The 18376-nt window shown below is 51.1% G+C and overlaps 5 protein-coding genes across 5 annotated transcripts; 1 reads left to right on the top strand and 4 right to left on the bottom strand.

Annotated features, from left to right (window-relative positions):
* Positions 1-140: 140 nt before the first annotated feature.
* Positions 141-1549, bottom strand: BO85DRAFT_454664 (uncharacterized protein). Its single transcript, XM_025661338.1, has one exon. It carries the CDS (start codon positions 1350-1352, stop codon positions 621-623), a length of 732 nt encoding a protein of 243 aa, XP_025509575.1. The 5' UTR covers positions 1353-1549; the 3' UTR covers positions 141-620.
* A 241-nt stretch (positions 1550-1790) lies between these two features.
* Positions 1791-4504, bottom strand: BO85DRAFT_433142 (SDA1 family protein). The gene is made up of 4 exons (XM_025658408.1): positions 4388-4504; positions 4262-4297; positions 3897-4184; positions 1791-3831 (listed from the first exon to the last, which is right to left on the bottom strand). Exons 1-4 carry the CDS (start codon positions 4432-4434, stop codon positions 1968-1970), a joined length of 2235 nt encoding a protein of 744 aa, XP_025509574.1. The 5' UTR covers positions 4435-4504; the 3' UTR covers positions 1791-1967.
* Positions 4505-4771: 267 nt separating this feature from the next.
* BO85DRAFT_454662 (40S ribosomal protein uS7) lies at positions 4772-6106 on the bottom strand. Its single transcript, XM_025661337.1, has 3 exons — positions 5881-6106; positions 5472-5655; positions 4772-5367 (listed from the first exon to the last, which is right to left on the bottom strand). The coding sequence occupies exons 1-3, from the start codon at positions 6024-6026 to the stop codon at positions 5050-5052; spliced, it is 648 nt and encodes a 215-aa protein (XP_025509573.1). The 5' UTR covers positions 6027-6106; the 3' UTR covers positions 4772-5049.
* A 2884-nt stretch (positions 6107-8990) lies between these two features.
* BO85DRAFT_493752 (putative AMP binding domain protein) lies at positions 8991-14932 on the top strand (the record flags this gene model as incomplete). The annotated part of the gene is made up of 6 exons (XM_025663846.1): positions 8991-9050; positions 9140-9162; positions 9309-13051; positions 13111-13320; positions 13376-13979; positions 14035-14932. 6 exons carry the CDS (start codon positions 8991-8993, stop codon positions 14930-14932), a joined length of 5538 nt encoding a protein of 1845 aa, XP_025509572.1.
* Positions 14933-15597: 665 nt separating this feature from the next.
* On the bottom strand, positions 15598-18365 carry BO85DRAFT_433133 (2-isopropylmalate synthase). The gene is made up of 4 exons (XM_025658407.1): positions 18135-18365; positions 17857-18001; positions 16208-17779; positions 15598-16130 (listed from the first exon to the last, which is right to left on the bottom strand). The coding sequence occupies exons 1-4, from the start codon at positions 18140-18142 to the stop codon at positions 15975-15977; spliced, it is 1881 nt and encodes a 626-aa protein (XP_025509571.1). The 5' UTR covers positions 18143-18365; the 3' UTR covers positions 15598-15974.
* Between the last annotated feature and the right edge of the window lie 11 nt (positions 18366-18376).

Below are 18376 nucleotides of genomic sequence, written 5' to 3'. Positions count from 1 at the left end.
GATATTGTTATTATTATTATAATTATAATTATGTACCACTTACTCAACCTTTAACACCAAAAGATCCAATACGTGTTTTAGAATTTAATTTAGTAAATTGTATATTAGGTCTCATATTACCTCTTATTACTGCTGAAGGATAACCTTTAATGGTTCTTTGATTTATTATTCAATGCAGTTCAGATTCAGGTCTGCTGCATGGGTGCTGGCTATTGTATTAGCCTAACTAGGAAGGTTGAACAGATAGAGTCATCGCAATCGGGTTATATGTACAGGGTGCTTGATAACAAACAACAGTAGAGCAAGCAGAGGTCGAGTAAGACTATGCATAAGAAAAACAGACAGACAGACAGGGTAAGGAAACACAACGGGCGAAATAACGAACAGTATGCATCATGCATCAAATCATCCACCCGGCTTGTCTTCCAGCACATAGAACCAGCCTATGGCACTCTGTGTCCCCAAGGCACATTGCACGCAAACGAAAAGCACAACAGATAATAGTACAACCACCCAAACCCAGCCCAATCCACGTTAACTCCGGCTAATAAGATATTCCAGAAACGACGAGAGAAAGAATGGGAAAAAAAAGAAACTCCCCAGCAATAGTAACAACACGTTTAAATTCCACCCATTTCAATCTCCGAGCTTCGACTCACAGAGCCATACTCCATATCCACCTCCTCGCGACTGCGCAAGAAGGAGGCTTCCTCAAAGTCGTCAATATCCATACCCATGCCCTCAGAAATAGTGGCATGTTTCCGCAGCGTCACGAACCGTCTTCGCTGCTGATTCAACTTGGGCGCAAGGATGGTCCGGCCCATGGAAGTAGCATTGTGTGTAGATAGACCCAAACCCGAAGCAGCAACGTCATCGTCCTCACTATCGTCGAGGTCAAAGTCCATATCATGAGAGCGTTTCTGACCACCGGCGTTGGACTCCTGGCTGCTGGAGGGGAGGGAGAAAGCGTCGCCTTCGTCATCGGTGATAAGGTTCATGGGTGCGGAATGACTGCGCATGCCGCTGTAGGGAGCCAGCTCGGAGAAACTGGGGTCGGGCTTCGCCAGACGAGTCTTGTAGCCCTCTGCGACGGATTTGCGAACGCGCATGCCGACGGAGAGGAGGGAGGCTTGGACTTTGGTGGGGACGATGGGGGTGGGGGAGCAGGTTGCGGCGGAGTAGTGGTTGTGAGAGAGGTGGTGGGTGCGGTCGGTGGTCACGTTGTCATTGTCTTCTGAGGGAGGTGTAGATGTAGTTGAGAAGAAGCTAGTGATTGGTGGCTGAAAGCGTCTGCGTTTGGAGGCCAGGTCGGAGGCCTTGGTGGTGGTGGGGGACTGGAGGGAGGGGGACATGTTGGACTGAATTGGATAGAGACAGACGGGACTTTTGTCTATGCGGGGAGTGGAGAAGTTGTAGTGGTCTAGTCTGTTTGTATGCTCGTGGGGGACCACTTAGGTCTGAAAGGACGGCTTCTGATTTGACAGGAAATATATTTTGGAATGTGCGATGTAGTAAGAGAAAATGCAAGGGCTGTGGAGGGGAGAGGGGGATAATAGAATCTCTAATAGCAAGAAGAGGAAGAAGAGAAAAGAAAGAGGCTGGTGAGGGAAAGAACCTGAGGCACGGAACGCGACGCGCCACGACGCGCCCGGCACGTGTCACTTGTCAATTTATCCTCTTTGGGCCTGACATGGAACTACTCCATATTTTATGGATTTGATGGAAGTGCATGTAGATTATTTAAGGTAGACTTTGACGTACGGAGTATATCCTACTAGCATTGTGGGGAGCGCAGATAGTTACTAGAACATGTCTAATAGTTCGGTCATTGCAGAAGAGCTCTATATACAAAAAGGCACGCTTTTTAGGACATCCAAAGGAGATGAACCAAGAGGCTCGATGATACAACAGTAACTAGAACATGGAACGAAACAATAGATCTACGATAGGGTATCACCATATATACCTTAACCAATGTTTCCTCTGCGACCTCCCCGCTTGGCCCGATCATGATGAGCCTTGAGGACGGCGCGGGTTTGCACCAAACTCCGCTTGTTCTTGCTCTTGGCCTTACCCAGGGTCATCAAGAAGTTCTTCTTGCGCGCCTTCTCCTTGTTGGTCGTACTCTTGCCCTGATCCTGCTTGCGCTCCTTGCGCTTGGCCGTAATACTCTTGTGCTCAGACCGATCAGTCTTGCCTTCCTTAGCATGAGCAATCCGCTCCTCGCGCGTGGCCTTGCCGGCAGAGAGAGCAGCCAGGCCCTCGATCTCTTCGGCCGTCAGAGGATCGTCACGATCACGCTTCTTCGCGCCTGGCACGAGTGAGTTGATGGCGGCTTCAGTACGCAGCTCTTGGAGCTTAGCCAGGTCAGCCGGGGTGAGAATGCGAGTTGTTGCAAGCTTGGAGAACTTGGCCTCAGCAGACTCTTCCTTCTCTTCTTCCTTCTTCTCCGCCTTATCATCACTGCTGCTTTCACTGGACTTGGCCTTCTTGGCGGGAGGTCCGTCTTTCTCGTCCTCGGAATCGCTGATGTCGATTTCAGCGTCGCTCTGCACATTGATCCAGTCGCCCGAGTCGTCGCTGTCCTCATCATCTTCCACATTCCAGGATGCCCAGTTGTCCTCCTCGCCTTCCTCCTCATCATCAGAAGCATCAGAAGCCAAGCCCTTCTCAGCTCTTCTCTTCCGGCGCTCCTCCTCCTTCCATTTCTCCAGGAGCTCCAGACCCTCAATGCCACCGGCCTCTTGTTCCGCGAAGCGCTTCTCTTTCCTCTCTCCAGCCTTAAGGCCGATGGAAGCGTCCTTGCCGCGGTCCCGTCTCTTGAGCATCTCAGGGTTAACCTCCCGGAACAGACTGAGCAGACCTCGACCCGCCATCATGACACCCTTATCCTTACTCTTGCGGTACATGACAAGATCCTGCAACAAGGTCTCATTCATGGCGAGTGGCTGTCGTGCGCAAATCTCTCGAATAGCGTTGAGACCGGCCGATGCGACCTCAGACGCTGAGGCTTCCGAGACGAACTCATTTGCGATCTTCTGAACCAAGGGCTCCAGGTCATCCGGGGGGACCAAGTCGTGGGATGCTTGCGCCAGCGAAGCCAAGAACGACGTGACGGATGGCTGACGGGGAGTCAGGAATTTCTGGAAGTAGGAGTAGAGGTGCATGATATGCAGTTTATGCAATCCGACAAGGCGGGTCACCAGCTGAAGTACCATAAGCTTTTGGTCCAAGTTGAGCTTGGACTTAGTGCTCTGCAAATGCTTCGAGAACAAGGACTCGGCGTAGCCCTGGGGATCGTGGAGAAGATGCAAAGCGGAGAAGTTCAGAGGATGCGGCTGGTTCTTCTTGCGCTCCCTCTTCTTTACGGTTGCCTTGGCCTTCTCAACCGCACGGGACTTCTTCCTGGTCTTCTTGTTGATGCCGACTTGATGCTTTACTCGCCCCAAGTCAATGGCTTCTTCGTCACTGCTCTCATCTTCCATTTCCTCGCGCTCTTTGTCACCACCCAAGAAGAAGCGAACACCGCCAACGATGACTTTTTCGTTCGATGCCAGACTGGCTTCCTTCATGACCTCAACAGCCTTGGCATCTGTCCAGATCTGGCGCTTCCACAGTTCGCGCGTAAGCTTGATAGCCCACAGGCCCTTAGAAGAAGTCCGGTCCGAAGTCACCAAGTTGAACAGGACGGTCTGCATGGTGCGGTTAAGCTTGTGGTTCGTGGTCTTCGCATTGGCCTGACGAAGGTCCATGAGGATCTTTTGGAAGATCAGAGCTCGTAGGGTTTTGCTGGGGGTGGAGATAAGGATAGGGAACAGAGTCTGAAGCAATCTGGAGATATGATGCCAATTAGCAACCAGCCACATGCGCATCTGGCAGTCCATGGATAAACATACGTCGCCGAGTCCAACAATTCCTTCTTCCTCAGAAGCACCAAGCTACCGACGATCTTTTCGCGCAACTCTGGCTGAAGGATCAGATGGTGCTGGCTCAAGATATCCATGAGCTGCTGAGGGAAGTCCTTCGTAATCTCGGGGTAGCAGTCGGCCACATGAGCAATGAAGTCGATCAATTCTCGAAGAGATATCAGACCCGTCTCTGTGGTCGACGAAGGCGCGGTCATGAAAATTTCTCGGTGACTCTCATATTGGTAGTGCTGAGCGCGGAAGTCTTCAATGTAGGATCTTCACCAGTAAGCGACAGTTAGCACGCCATTCTGATATTATTGGCATCTAATCGCATTGTTCATAGTAAAACATACTTGGGATCTCTCCGAATCTTGTGCTGCAGGTTGGGCCTATGAGAAGCAGTGAGTTAGCGACAGGCGAAATTCTTCGTCTCGGGGAGGGGGTCCGTAGCCACACAGCGACGGTATAAGATCACTTACAGATCAGCCTCGACCTTTTCCAAGGCTCCCAACTTTCTTTTCACCATCTTTGCGTATTATAGTGGTGAAACTGAGTGGGATGAAGTGGGTGGTTGAGGGAAAAGAAAGGCGGGCGACGGTTGCCAGGGCCGATAACAGAGCCCCGAACATTTTTTTCGCAGCGACGGGTCTGGCCTATCGATAAGCCGCAGCCAGTCCTTGGGACTTGCCTGCACGGGCACTTCTGCACAGGGACTCTGATTATCATGGTCTCTGCAATATTAAGCGTTTACGGGTTGTAATCTACTGGGAATCTAGAACACTTTCTTTGTGCTCCTTGACATGTTCATTTAAGGTGTTTTGAGTCTACGTTTGCGTAGTTCGTCGCCACATCGGAGGTGGCAGGGGAACGATGGTTGAAACAGGGAAATCTTTTTCGTGTAAAAAAATAGATAAAGGTATTGACTTCACAAGCCAGAGGTCTTCATGATCGCATCTCAACTACTGTAGAAGAAAGCCGTCCGATTCTCTCATTTTTAGGATCTCGCTCCCTCCCGTGACTGTTTTCAGGTATGTACAGTCGCGCAGATGCATGCAAATCGACTGAATCCTAATAAACCCCCCGTCCACTCCAGTACACGCAAAACCAGGACCAAACGGAGAATACGCCCAAAATTCCCACTTTACCGGTTGGACTTGGCAACACGCTCGAGCTCGTCCTTCTTCTTGATGGCGTAGGAGTTGGAGGAACCCTTGGCAGCGTTGATGAGCTCTTCAGCCAGGCACTCAGCAATGCTCTTGATGTTACGGAAAGAGGCCTCGCGAGCACCGATGGTCAGGAGGGCAATAGCCTGGTTGACACGGCGGAGGGGAGACACATCGACGGCCTGACGACGGACGGTACCAGCGGAACCGATACGGGTGCTGTCTTCGCGAGGACCGCAGTTGACGATAGCGTCAACGGCGACCTGGAGAGGGTTCTGGTCGGTCATGATGTGGATCTACAATGGATTACCCGGTTAGTTTTCTGTGTCTGGTTCTGTGGTTTGCGTTCCCTAGCCGTTCTGCGTGCAGAAGGCATTGGAGAATATGAGAGGTGACGTACGATCTCGAAGGCGTGGGCAACGATGCGGACAGCCATGAGCTTCTTTCCGTTGTTGCGGCCGTTCATCATGAGGGAGTTGGTCAGGCGCTCGATGATGGGGCACTGAGCCTTGCGGAAACGCTTGGCAGCATAGCGGCCAGCGGAGTGAGGAAGGTAGACAGGGGAGCGGATCTGGACGTAGTCGCTATTGAAGGTGAAGCCGAGTCAGCATATCTCGTTTCTGTGCCAATTCGCAATTTTTTTTTTTTCCATCGTGATTCCCTTCGCAGATATCCCATTTTTGTCGTGCGTTTTCCTCCGTGCATGTCGAGTCCATTGTCTCCCAACAGATAATGGCGTTTTCCACCGGTCGACACAAAACCCATGCTCGTAGAACAATCAAAATCGCGATGAATTGGGGAGCACCTACGTCAAGGAGATGTCCCTGATCTCAACATCCTCGTAGCTCCACTTGTTGAACAGCTTCACGGATCCCATCTCCGCGATAGCCTCCTTGGGCAGGACCTGGAAGGCCGCAGCGGGGTTTTCGACCTCGACTTCGCCGTGTTCAGACATTTTGGTCGACGTATGCACCTGTTGCCGAGGGAGGGATACGTGTAGGTGGCGGACGGTGTCGTTGGTGATCCTTCAACGTCGACGAATACAGTCGGGCGGCTGAAATGTGTCGCTGAGCGCAAGGAAATTCGAGGTGCGCCTCGCTTAGCGGGTGGTGGGTTAGGGCAGGACTGACCGCCAATGGCGCGGGTGGTGTCATGTGATGGTCACATCTGGATTCTGGCACCCTATCCCAAACTAGGACTAGCGCTGGATGCCCCTACAATACTGTTCACCAATGCTCCGCTTCCAACCCGCCATATCATACATGGATCTAGATGCAATGCAATCTTAGACTGTCATCAGTCTTCTGCCGGATAGTTTCAAAAAGTGAGCATACTCTTGTATGCAACGAAGCGGAATTTCAAGCAATAAGGTTACGTTGTCATCACTTCCTACGCTGTTTCAGTTTGTTTGAATTGTTCATCTTGACGAAGAATGTCTTGGACACCGAATCAGCTGTTCACCAAACTCTCATCTTTAGCCATAATTTACGGACTATGTTGAAAATTTCCGGGCCTATATGCATTCAAAGACATCGTTTACTTCGAGATAGTAAGCGCTGCACGACATCCAACCGGTTTTGAGGGAGAGCGCAAGTATTTGGCGCTCACTTTGACGATCCGCCTCCATTTTCTATTCAAGCCATACACCCACAAGGGATCTCAATGTGCAGTAGATATTTTCCGTTGACTGCTCTGTATTATACAGATACGCAACAATGGTTTATCTCTGAATTTAGCGGACGCCTCGCCTCATATAGGCTATTTTGCATAGCGCATTATGGAAAGCAAAAAAAGCACACAAGATGCTTATCACATGGCCTGGACAAGACATGTCCTATTCATGATTCCAGTACAATGTTTTCACCTATATAGGTGCTAAATATAGTGGTATATCAGAGCGTACAGTAAAGCCTAGGGGCCCAAGAAGACATACTATTATCTTAATTAGATGCGAACAATTCAGGGAACTGCGGCAGGTGTTAAATTGTTGTTATTACTTCACTTGTATAGTCCAACTAGTTATTGATCATAAAACTACTTGATGAAACATAACATTCACATTTAGGTCGCGCATGCCGCCTGCTATGTGGGTGGGCCTTCTGGGAATGGTATCCTGCTCTCAGCAATTCGGCTCAACATTAGTAGTATGATGAAGTTTTCACTCTGATATGAGTTCTCTTTCAATGAATGCAACTCTGAAGTCGGAACGCTATTGCATGCACTGTTCCCCCACTACTTTCTGTATAGAGACATGCATTGCACTTGTGAGGTCGTGTGTCCCTGGGGGAACACCAATAAACCAGAAGTATATCAAGAATGACTTATCCTCCACTAACGGCTTTGTTTCGATAAAGATACTGATTCGAGTATTATACATATGAAGTAGTTAGCCCAAGAGCTTTCTCTGAAAAGACAAGCTAGATGAATTCGATTTATCTTCATACAGGACAGCTCTGCATGAACTACCCTTCTGTCTCGGGCATGACTTTGAAAAATATGATCAGCTAAGTTTGGGAAACGGCCTAGATCCGTTGCCTAGGCATTATAGTACTGAGGGAATGCATCACATGAGCAAGCTTGACAGCTTCTTACGCAAACGATCAATCTTTTCCGTAAACTGTTCAATATTCCCGAGACGCACAAGCAAGAAATGTGGCCGGGAATCTTTGTGTAAAGACTTTTCCAAGAGCTGCCATCAGCATAAAGACTGGCGCCTTCGCATAGCTTAGGTCCCGCTACTGTCTCCAGCTGCTTCTCTCCTTATATTCGTTCAGTAATAATGTCTCCGGTCTGCTTTAATACCAAGGGGAGTTCTCTGATCATTAGTTGGATAGAGAACCTGAGTACTCCTGACATACGGTTTAGGCATATCCTCTGGCCATCAGAGAAAGGTGGGTGAATAACATGAACTTGGATGATCATACTCCTTTTTTTGCCCTACGTTGATGTTGAGAGAACCTTGGCGCCGGGACCAACAGCAGTAGACGACCCCACCACGGACTGACAAGCCAATAGTACAGCGGAGACCCTCTTTTGATTTCGGAGTCTTCAATACCGAGGATGGAGATAGCGTCGTCGGTCGAACATTCGAAGGTGGTTAGCACGCGTAGTGGATATAAGAGACCATGATGGCCTCATCTACCCAGGTGTCTTTATGGCACCGTCATAGTTTAGTTTTGAATTCGAAGAAGCTAAGTGTTTTTAGCACGATGTCCACAACCGCTCTGGCACCAAATTTTGAATTGCCGCTAAAGCGGCGACAGCTGGAGCGTTATTAGCGGGCTTGCGGAGGATATCGAATAAAAATAGGCACACTGGCTTGTGCTACCGAGGGCGTAAGATATCAGGCACAAACGGGATAATCAAGTAACACACAGGGGCGTAGCGAGACATATCCCCGAGTCAGATTGGATGGATGAGATATGTGGGAATGAGGTGTAACCCTGTCATTTCAGGTCCGAGTACCATAAGGAGGGTGCAGAATGTCGACATCCACCTGTTCGTGGTGTGAAGCGGACGATCCTCGTGCTCTCCGGATGCCGAGATTGTTTGCTCTTTCTCCTCCTGACGCGTGGCGGTGCACGTCCATCTGAGCATGTGATTGGCTGCACATTCTGCGTGCCCGGCCCGCCTCACCGGCCCTAGCCGCCGCGGCAGGTGACGTTGTGGCTCATCAGGCGCGGAGAAGCGACAAGACAAACTCCCGGATTCCCCATCCATCTACTGGGACATCGCAAGGGGCTGCTCGACTCTCCGAAGTCTCTCGTTCCCCCCCTCAGCCTCTTTCTGACCCCTCCCTCTTTCCCCCCTCCTCCTAAGGGACCCTGCAATGAGGGTGCCGTTTACCCTGGCCGTTCAGCATCCCCGAGCCTTCGAATGAAAGCCCCTCGATTTGTCTACCCTCAACGCTTCTGCAATCATGGCGGACGATAATCCCGAGCTTCACGCCGCTCTGCGCGACCTTGATAAAGAATTGGAGGTATGGAAGAGATCCTGGCAACCGATAGTTTTACCCCGCAGATTCGCGGTTCTGTGGACAGATCCAACTAACCTTTCACTGCTTATCAGGAAGGTGATATTACGGAGAAGGGGTAAGCAAACTCGTCTTTATCTGGATTCAGACAAACTATGGATTTGAGTGTGAAACTTTAGCCCTAGCAAATGGTCTACCAGATCGTTCGTGCGGGCGGCTCAAATATATATACCGATAGACGGTTGGGACTGACTTAGTATCAAGATACCAGAAACGGCGCACCGTTCTCCTGTCGCAGTTCTTTGGCCCTAATATGAAGCTGGATTTCGGCGCACCCACGTCAAGGGATGGAACTTCATCAATCACAAGCTCAACCCATCCTCCACAAGCCATCCTCAACGTCCGACCCCCAACGGCGGAGTCCACAACCCTGGGCGACTCGTCGCAGTCCTTTGCCAATGGGCGTGATAGTTACAACAACGGAAGTTTCGGATATGAGCGCAGGGTTAGTGGGGATACACAGGGCTCATATGATAGAGAGAGCATGCTGCTGCCCGCTGATCGAGCCCCCTCGGCTGCCTCCTACGATTCACTTTTTCTGCCGAAGAACAAACCTGCACCTCCCATGCAAGAGAGCTCACGTACAGCCACGCTTCTGAGCCAAAACTATGCATTTAACCCCGGCTATCACCACGATGCCTACGAAGAGCCTATCGGAGCCTATGATATGCCGCCAGGTGGAGTCACGCGACAGTCGACAATGCTCGACTCCCAGCAGGGGTTTTTCTCTGATTTTGCCGGCCAACAGCAAGATGATTATAGGGATAGCTACGGTGGTGGCTTTCACCGCTACTCCCAGTCGGATACGTTCTCCCCTACGGCGAATATGGCACCGCCGTTGATCCCCGCTTCTGAACTCGCTCATGGACCGGCACTTGCTCACCTTCAACCACTGGAGCCTCGCGACATTCCATTTGCCGTACAGGATCCTCATGACAAGAATACGCCAATGTCGAACTTCGACAACATTCCCGCCGTTCTCCGGCATCGAGCGCGGATACATGGAAAGCAGCCCGCTTATTGGGTATTGGACCAAAAGGGCAAAGAAATTGCTTCCATCACATGGGAAAAACTAGCCAGTCGCGCTGAAAAGGTGGCGCAGGTCATTCGTGATAAAAGCAACCTCTATCGTGGTGATCGCGTGGCGTTGATTTACCGGGATTCTGAGGTCATCGAATTTGCTGTCGCACTGATGGGCTGTTTTATCGCCGGCGTCGTTGCTGTCCCCATCAATAGTCTTGAGGACTACCAGAGTCTCAACCTGGTTCTTACCTCAACCCAAGCACATCTGGCATTAACGACAGAGAACAACCTAAAGAATTTCCAGAGAGACATCACGGCCCAGAAGCTAAATTGGCCCCGGGGAGTAGAGTGGTGGAAGACCAATGAATTTGGCAGCTATCACCCAAAGAAGAAGGACGATACCCCACCCCTTGTGGTTCCAGATCTGGCGTATATTGAATTCGCCAGGGCGCCAACCGGCGACCTCCGCGGTGTCGTCATGAGCCACCGGACAATCATGCATCAAATGGCTTGCCTCAGCGCAATCGTTTCAACTGTACCTATGTCCTCGGGTATGGCTAGGCCGCGTGGTGAAACGATCATCAGCTACCTCGACCCTCGACAAGGTATTGGTATGATTATCGGCGTCTTGATGACCGTATATGGTGGTCATACCACTGTCTGGCTAGAGGACCGTGCAGTCGAGACGCCGGGTCTCTATGCCCACCTTATCACGAAATATAGGGCAACCATCATGGCTGCAGACTATCCGGGGTTAAAGATTGCCGCTTACAATTACCAGCAAGATCCAATGGCGACACGGCATTACAAGAAAAACTCAGAGCCAAACTTCGGAACAGTGAAGCTCTGCCTTATAGATACCCTCACCGTCGACCCCGAGTTCCATGAAATACTTGCAGATCGGTGGTTAAGACCCATGAGAAACCCGAGGGCCAGAGAAATCGTTGCGCCCATGCTGTGTCTTCCCGAGCACGGTGGCATGGTTATCAGTATGCGAGACTGGCTTGGTGGCGAAGAGCGCATGGGCTGTCCCTTGACGCATGAGATGGACCCAGCTGAGCGCGAAGATAGCAAGAAAGAGGAGAAAAGGTCTGGAAAGGCTGATAACAACAGTGGTTTTGGCAGTAGCTTACTGGGTGGAGGAGGTGCTCCTACGCCAGCCCCGCAAGAGCAAGGAAAGACTGAGCTTGGTGAGGTCCTTCTGGACAAAGAGGCTCTCAAGAGCAACGAAATTGTGGTCTTGGCAATGGGTGAAGAGGCTAGGAAATTCGCCGGGACCATGCCCAACGCCGTGCGTGTCGGCTCCTTCGGCTATCCCATTCCTGATGCCACACTGGCTGTCGTCGACCCTGAGACCAACCTGCTGTGCACTTCAAACGTCATCGGCGAGATCTGGGTGGACTCCCCGTCTCTGTCTGGTGGCTTTTGGGCATTGCCAAAACACACAGAAGCCATCTTCCATGCACGTCCTTATAAGTTCGAAGAAGGGAACCCAACCCCGATCCTGGTTGAGCCAGAATTCCTTCGCACAGGCCTGCTTGGCTGTGTCATTGAGGGCAAAATCTTCGTGCTTGGTCTCTATGAGGACCGGTTGCGTCAGAAGGTCGAGTGGGTAGAACACGGGCAAGAAATCGTCGAACATCGTTACTTCTTTGTCCAACACATGATCGTCAGTATTTTGAAAAACATCCCCAAGATCCATGACTGCACAGCTTTCGATGTTTTTGTCAACGAAGAACATCTTCCCATTGTTGTATTAGAGTCATATGCGGCATCAACTGCACCGACGACATCAGGTGGTCCCCCACGGCAGCTGGACTCTGTTCTTCTTGAATCTCTTGCCGAGAGATGCATGGAAGTGCTGTATCAGGAGCATCACTTGCGCGTTTATTGCGTGCTGCTCACAGCCCCTAACACCCTTCCTCGTGTTACGAAGAATGGGAGACAGGAGATCGGTAACATGCTGTGCCGCAAGGAGTTTGATTCTGGAACTCTGCCGTGCGTGCATGTCAAGTTCGGTGTTGAACGATCCGTCCTCAACTTGCCAGTTGGGGTTGACCCAGTCGGTGGTATATGGTCTCCGCTGGCCTTGATGTCAAGGCAAGAACTGCTCGCCTTGCAGGACAAGCAATATTCGGGCGTTGACTACCGTGACGTAGTCATGGATGATCGCACATCCACGCCCCTCAACAACTTCAACACCATTGTGGACCTTCTTCAATGGCGTGTCTCTCGGCAAGCTGAAGAATTAGCTTATTGTTCCATCGACGGTCGAGGAAAGGAAGGCAAGGGCATTACTTGGAAGAAGTTTGACCTGAAGGTTGCTGCCGTAGCAATGTATTTGAAGAACAAGGTTAAGGTCCGACCTGGAGATCACTTGGTTTTGATGTACACTCATTCGGAAGAATACGTTTACGCTGTACATGCGTGCTTCTGCTTGGGTGTCGTTGCCATCCCCCTCGCCCCCATTGATCAGAACCGTCTCTCCGAAGATGCTCCGGCTTTCCTTCACGTCATTAATGATTTCCATGTCAAGGCCATCATTGTCAACAGTGATGTTGACCATGTGCTAAGACAGAAGCTCGTCTCGCAGCACATCAAGCAGTCTGCGCAAGTACTCCGAATCGGTGTCCCAGCTATATACAACACTACAAAGCCTACCAAGCAGTCGCATGGCTGCCGGGACCTCGGTTTTACGGTCAAGAGCTCCTGGCTGAGTGCGAACCAGGCAGCTATGGTGTGGACCTATTGGACACCGGACCAGAGGAGAATCTCTGTTCATATTGGTCACGATACAATCATGGGCATGTGCAAGGTGCAGAAAGAGACCTGCCAGATGACTAGCTCAAGGCCGGTGCTTGGTAGCGTACGGAGTACTTTGGGCCTGGGGTTCCTTCATACCTGTCTAATGGGTATCTATGTTGGTAAGTAGAAGGAACTATACTGTGGACTACGATGTTTGCAGGGCTAACGCTGGCTTTAGGGGCGCCAACCTACCTTGTATCGCCTGTCGACTTTGCGCAGAACCCCATGACGCTCTTCGTTACCCTTTCACGCTATAAGATCAAGGACACGTACGCTACTAGCCAAATGCTGGACTATGCAATGAGTGCCATGGCTGGCAAGGGCTTCCAGATGCAAGAGCTGAAGAATTTGATGATCTCAGCCGAAGGCCGTCCAAGAGTCGATATTTGTGCGTTTCCAATTTACATCCCTAGTCAGACGCTGTAGCGCTAACGTGATTACAGACCAGAAAGTGCGCCTCCATTTTGCTTCTGCCAGCTTGGACCGTACTGCCATCAACATCGTGTATTCCCACGTCCTCAACCCCATGGTTGTTACCAGATCCTACATGTGCATCGAGCCTGTTGAGCTGTGGCTCGACATCAGGGCTTTGCGCCGTGGACTGATCTGCCCCGTGGATCCAGACACCGATCCCACTGCTCTTGTCATTCAAGACTCGGGTATGGTCCCAGTAAATACGCAAATAGCTATCGTGAACCCAGAGACATGCACTCTGTCCCACGTCGGCGAGTATGGTGAGATTTGGATCCAGTCGGACGCTTGCGCCAAGTCATTTTACGGATCCAAACAGGATTTCGATATGGAGCGTTTCAATGGTCGGGTTATGGATGGCGATCCCAACGTCGCGTACGTGCGTACTGGTGATCTTGGCTTCCTTCACACAGTTACGAGACCCATTGGCCCCGGTGGCCAGCCTGTCGAAATGCAAGTGCTGTTTGTTCTTGGAGGAATTGGTGAAACCTTCGAAGTTAATGGTCTGAATCACTTCCCGATGGACATCGAATACTCTGTGGAGCGATGCCACCGCAATATCGTATCTGGGGGATGGTAAGTTTCTGCCTTACTCGACTCTCAAATGCCTGTTACTAATCCGTCTATCTAGTGCTGTCTTCCAAGCTGGAGGCTTGATCGTGGTCGTTGTCGAGGTTACAAGAAAGGCTTATCTAGCGTCTCTGGTCCCTGTGATTGTCGACGCCATCCTCAACGAGCACCAGGTCATCGCGGATATCGTGGCATTTGTTTCACACGGGGACTTCCCTCGGTCCCGTCTCGGTGAGAAACAACGTGGGAAGGTGTTGGCGTCATGGGTTACTCGGAAGCTGCGGACCATTGCTCAGTTTAGCATCCGTGACGGAGAGGGTCCCGAGCACCCATTTGCTGAAGCTCCTCAGCATCGTGTCAGCCGCAGCTCGAAACCCGGAAGCACCATGGGCAACAGCACTCGGCGATCCACTGTCGTACCGGATCCTGATCTCATGCCTCGCTCCCCGGCTCCAATTCTGGTCGAGCATTCCGAAGCGACCATGGGCTCCTATCCCCCTATCCCAGAGCCAAGCATCCACAGTCCTACTGGCACCCTGCCCGAAGGTGGTATGCCTTCCGTCCCGCACATCGCAGAGCCAGCCCGGCCGACCAGCGCCTCAACGAACGGGGCTCCCGCTGTGCCACGGAAAGAACTCCCCACGACCATCAGCAACCCCGACTTTGGCTTCGACTTTGGTGACTTTGCCAACTCGGCCACAGCAGGATCACTGACCGAGTCTGCTGGCCACGGGCATATGCCCGAGAGCCTCCCCTACCGAACCAATGTCCCAGCTCACGATGAGCCGCAACGCGCCCCAAGCAATGGAAGCTACCCTGTTCGGACCGATTCTTACAACCGCACACCCCTCGCAGATCCTATGGAGGGAAGTACCGGCGACTGGCCCCAAGAAGCTCTCATGTACCAGGCCAATCTGGGATACGATGATGCCCACGGCCTCCACCGCAACCAAATCTAGTACATACATACATACTTGATGAGCAGCAGCAGCAGCAGCATCAACAAAAGCACACACCATCTAACAGCTCCCTGATGCCTAATAAGCAAGGGTGAAGTAAGATTAGCATTCCATTTTCTTTTATCATCTTCTTCTCCATTTCCCTATTATCTGCTTGTCTTCTTTTTGCATAGCCCCGATAAAAAGAAAATCACGGCTACACGTTTGCATGATCCCCCTCTTCTAAATTCTTCCCCTTTATACACAGTCTCTACCTTGTTTGTCTTCTCCTATGGCCCATGCATTTTATTCCCTTTTTCTATAAGAGGTAGAAAATGGCTATCTATATACCTGCCTACTTGTCGTTCCCACTTCCCCCTCCTCCTTTCCATCTATGATGACCGATATGCAAAATGTGTTTGTGATTCTTTTTTTGTGTACATACATACCCCCCCGCATCCCCATTCGCATTTTTACATTTATCATATAGGCATGCAGTAGTAGCTTAGCTCTTCTTACAATATCATCCTATATAGATATATTCAAGCTGTATTCGCGTGCCCAGAATGAGTAAGATATGGATTATTGATACTTAGTAGACATAGACAGTAGTCCCCTACTGTTTCTCTGTAATGACTGAATGAACTCTTTCACTACTACTACTACCACCAAAGTCCAACACTATACGAAAAGAAAATGCAACAAGGAGAAGACACGGAAGTAACACTATGCCACCATAAGCAATTGAAATTAAATAAAATTTAGATTCATATCACGTCATTCCTAAATCTGTACAAATCGAAGCAAAATTCTTCCTTTCTTTCTTTCTTTTCGTCTTCTTTCCCTTTATTCCCACCTCCTCTCCGTATATACGTCTTTCCTTTCAAAATCACACAATTTTCGTACTTTTCTCTTCCCAAAAACCCCGAGAAGAAAAAAATGTTGAAAGAAAAATAAAAAACCAAAAAAAAAAAAACACGGACCCGAGATATAATGCAAGTAGAAGATGATGATGATGACGACAGCGAGACCGATGTATGCTAGCTAATGTAAGATGAACAATTTACTGGCTCTCGGCCTGCTGGGTCAAAGCTTCAATGTCAACCTTGGGCTTGTTGGGACCGTTCAGCATCTCCAGAGCTTGGAGGTCGTCGTCGGTGAGGGTGTTGGAGCGGATGGGGCGGAAGGGAGCGGGGGAGCCAGAGCGGCTGGTCAGGAACTAATAAGAGAATAAATGTTAGTGAATGTGATATATTTTAAGATGATTCGATTCGGGAAGGATGAGGTAGAACATACGGAGCTGGCGGCGCTGAGCAGGGCAATCAAACTGGCCTGGACCACATCCTGGTGGATACCAACACCCCAGACTTGTTCCTTGCTGCCTGCTGCAGTGCACTGGATATATGTCGCAGCCTTGACATCACGACCCAGACCGATGGAGTGCTCCTTGTAGTCGACGACGTCGAGATCGATGCCCAGAGTGGCCAGGGCGTGGGCCAGGGAGGAGATGGCACCGGGACCGACACCGGTGATGGCGTGCTGGATGCCGTCGATTTCGATGACACCGGTGAAGCGACGCTTGAGGTTCTTGGTGTTGAGGGCTTTGCCGGGCTCAGGAGGCGCAGGCGACTGCGACCGATCCGTGGTGATGTTGTAGTCGACCAGGTTGAAGCGGGGGTTGGACTTGAGGTGGTAGGCTTCCTGGAAGAGCTCGACCACTTCGGAGGGACGCAGCTCGCGGCTGACTTCTTCGGTTCTGCGCTGCACGATCTTGCTGAACTCGACCTGCAGGGCGCGCGGGAGATCCAGCTCCAGACTGCGCAAGATAACCCAGGCGGCACCACCCTTGCCACTCTGGGAGTTGACACGGATGACGGCCTCGTAGTTCCGGCCAATGTCCTCGGGGTCCAAGGGGAGGTAAGGGATTTCCCACTTGGATTCGGGGCCGGCGGTCTCGCGCAGCTTGAATCCCTTCTTGATGGCATCCTGGTGACTGCCACTGAAGGCGCAGACGACCAGCTGACCACCATAGGGCCATCTCTCGTTGACGGGGATCTTGTTGCTTTCCTCGACCACCTTGATGACCGCGTTGATATCGGAGAAGTCCACCTTGGGGGAGATACCCTGGGTATATAAGTTCAGAGCCAAGGTGACCAAGTCCACGTTACCCGTCCGCTCACCGTTTCCGAACAGGGTTCCTTCGACACGCTGGGCACCAGCCATCTGGGCGAGTTCGGCAGCGGCAATGGCGCAGCCACGGTCATTGTGGGGGTGGATGGATACGACGTACTTCTCGCGCTCGGAGACATTGCGGCAGAAGTACTCGACCTGGTCGGCGAAGACGTTGGGGGTGGACATCTCTACCGTGGCCGGCAAGTTGAAGATGATGGGGTCCTTCTCCGTGGGCTCCCACGCCGCCTTGACGGCTTCACAGACTTGAGCAGCGAACTCGGGCTCAGTGTCAGAGAAGGTCTCGGGGGAGAACTCAAAGTGCCATTCGGTTCCGGCAGTCGACGGGTCATCCTTGGTGATTGAGCGAGCATACTTGGTGCAGCGCACGGCCATTTCCAAACTCTTCTGCTTGTCCATGTTGAAGACGATGCGACGGAAGCAGGGGCTGGTAGCCAGGTAGATGTGCAGAATAGCCTTCTTGGCACCCTTCAGGGAATCGACCGTACGACGGATCAGATCTTCTCTGCAGGGGGAGAGGACCTGAAGCCAGACATCATCGGGGCACAGACCGGGGGTCTCGACCAAGCTACGGGTGAAGTCGAAGTCGGTTTGCGAGGCGGAGGGGAAAGAGACTTCGATTTCCTTGTAGCCAATGTCGACGAGCATCTTGAAGAAGCGGAGTTTTTGTTGCCCATCCTGTACGTTTCACACGAGAGAAGTGGTCAGCCGGGTTATGCTAATTTTCTGCCCATTGCTCAATGTAATGAACTTACCATAGGATCGGGCAGACTCTGGTTGCCATCACGCAAATCGGTGGCCAGCCACCGGGGCGGGTTGTCGATGGTCTTGTTGGGCCATTGGCGATCGGGAAGATGGAGGGGCTGAAAGCGCTTGTATTTCTGGGAGGGGTCCTTGAGCCTGAAGAGACAAGGAAGAGTCAGTCGGTGGACGAGGATCAATTGACGTGCAATTATGACTGCAATTAAAGCATCTGTTTAACGCAGACACCACCATAATTGAGGGAAATTGAGCAATAGTGGGAGACACGTACATAGGCATGGTGATGGAGGAGAAGCGGGAGGATCCGCAGCGGGGAAATGAGAGGAGAGGAAATGCGGGTGGAAGATATGGGGAGGAGGAGGTGATGGAGAGGTTGTAGATATATTAGTAGTGAATCACCTCACGGAAGAAGAGAGGACAGGACAGTGATTCTTGCAATGAGGAAGGAAGAGAAAAAAAACAGTTGAGAAGCTTAAAAAGAAACCAGGGAGCCAGACAAAACGGTGACGCAGA

The sequence above is a fragment of the Aspergillus piperis genome (genome assembly GCF_003184755.1).
Source record: "Aspergillus piperis CBS 112811 unplaced genomic scaffold BO85scaffold_45, whole genome shotgun sequence".
In the NCBI taxonomy this organism is placed as follows: Eukaryota; Fungi; Ascomycota; class Eurotiomycetes; order Eurotiales; family Aspergillaceae; genus Aspergillus; species Aspergillus piperis.
Note: the sequence above shows the minus strand (reverse complement) of the source record. Positions and strands in the feature narration are given on the sequence as shown.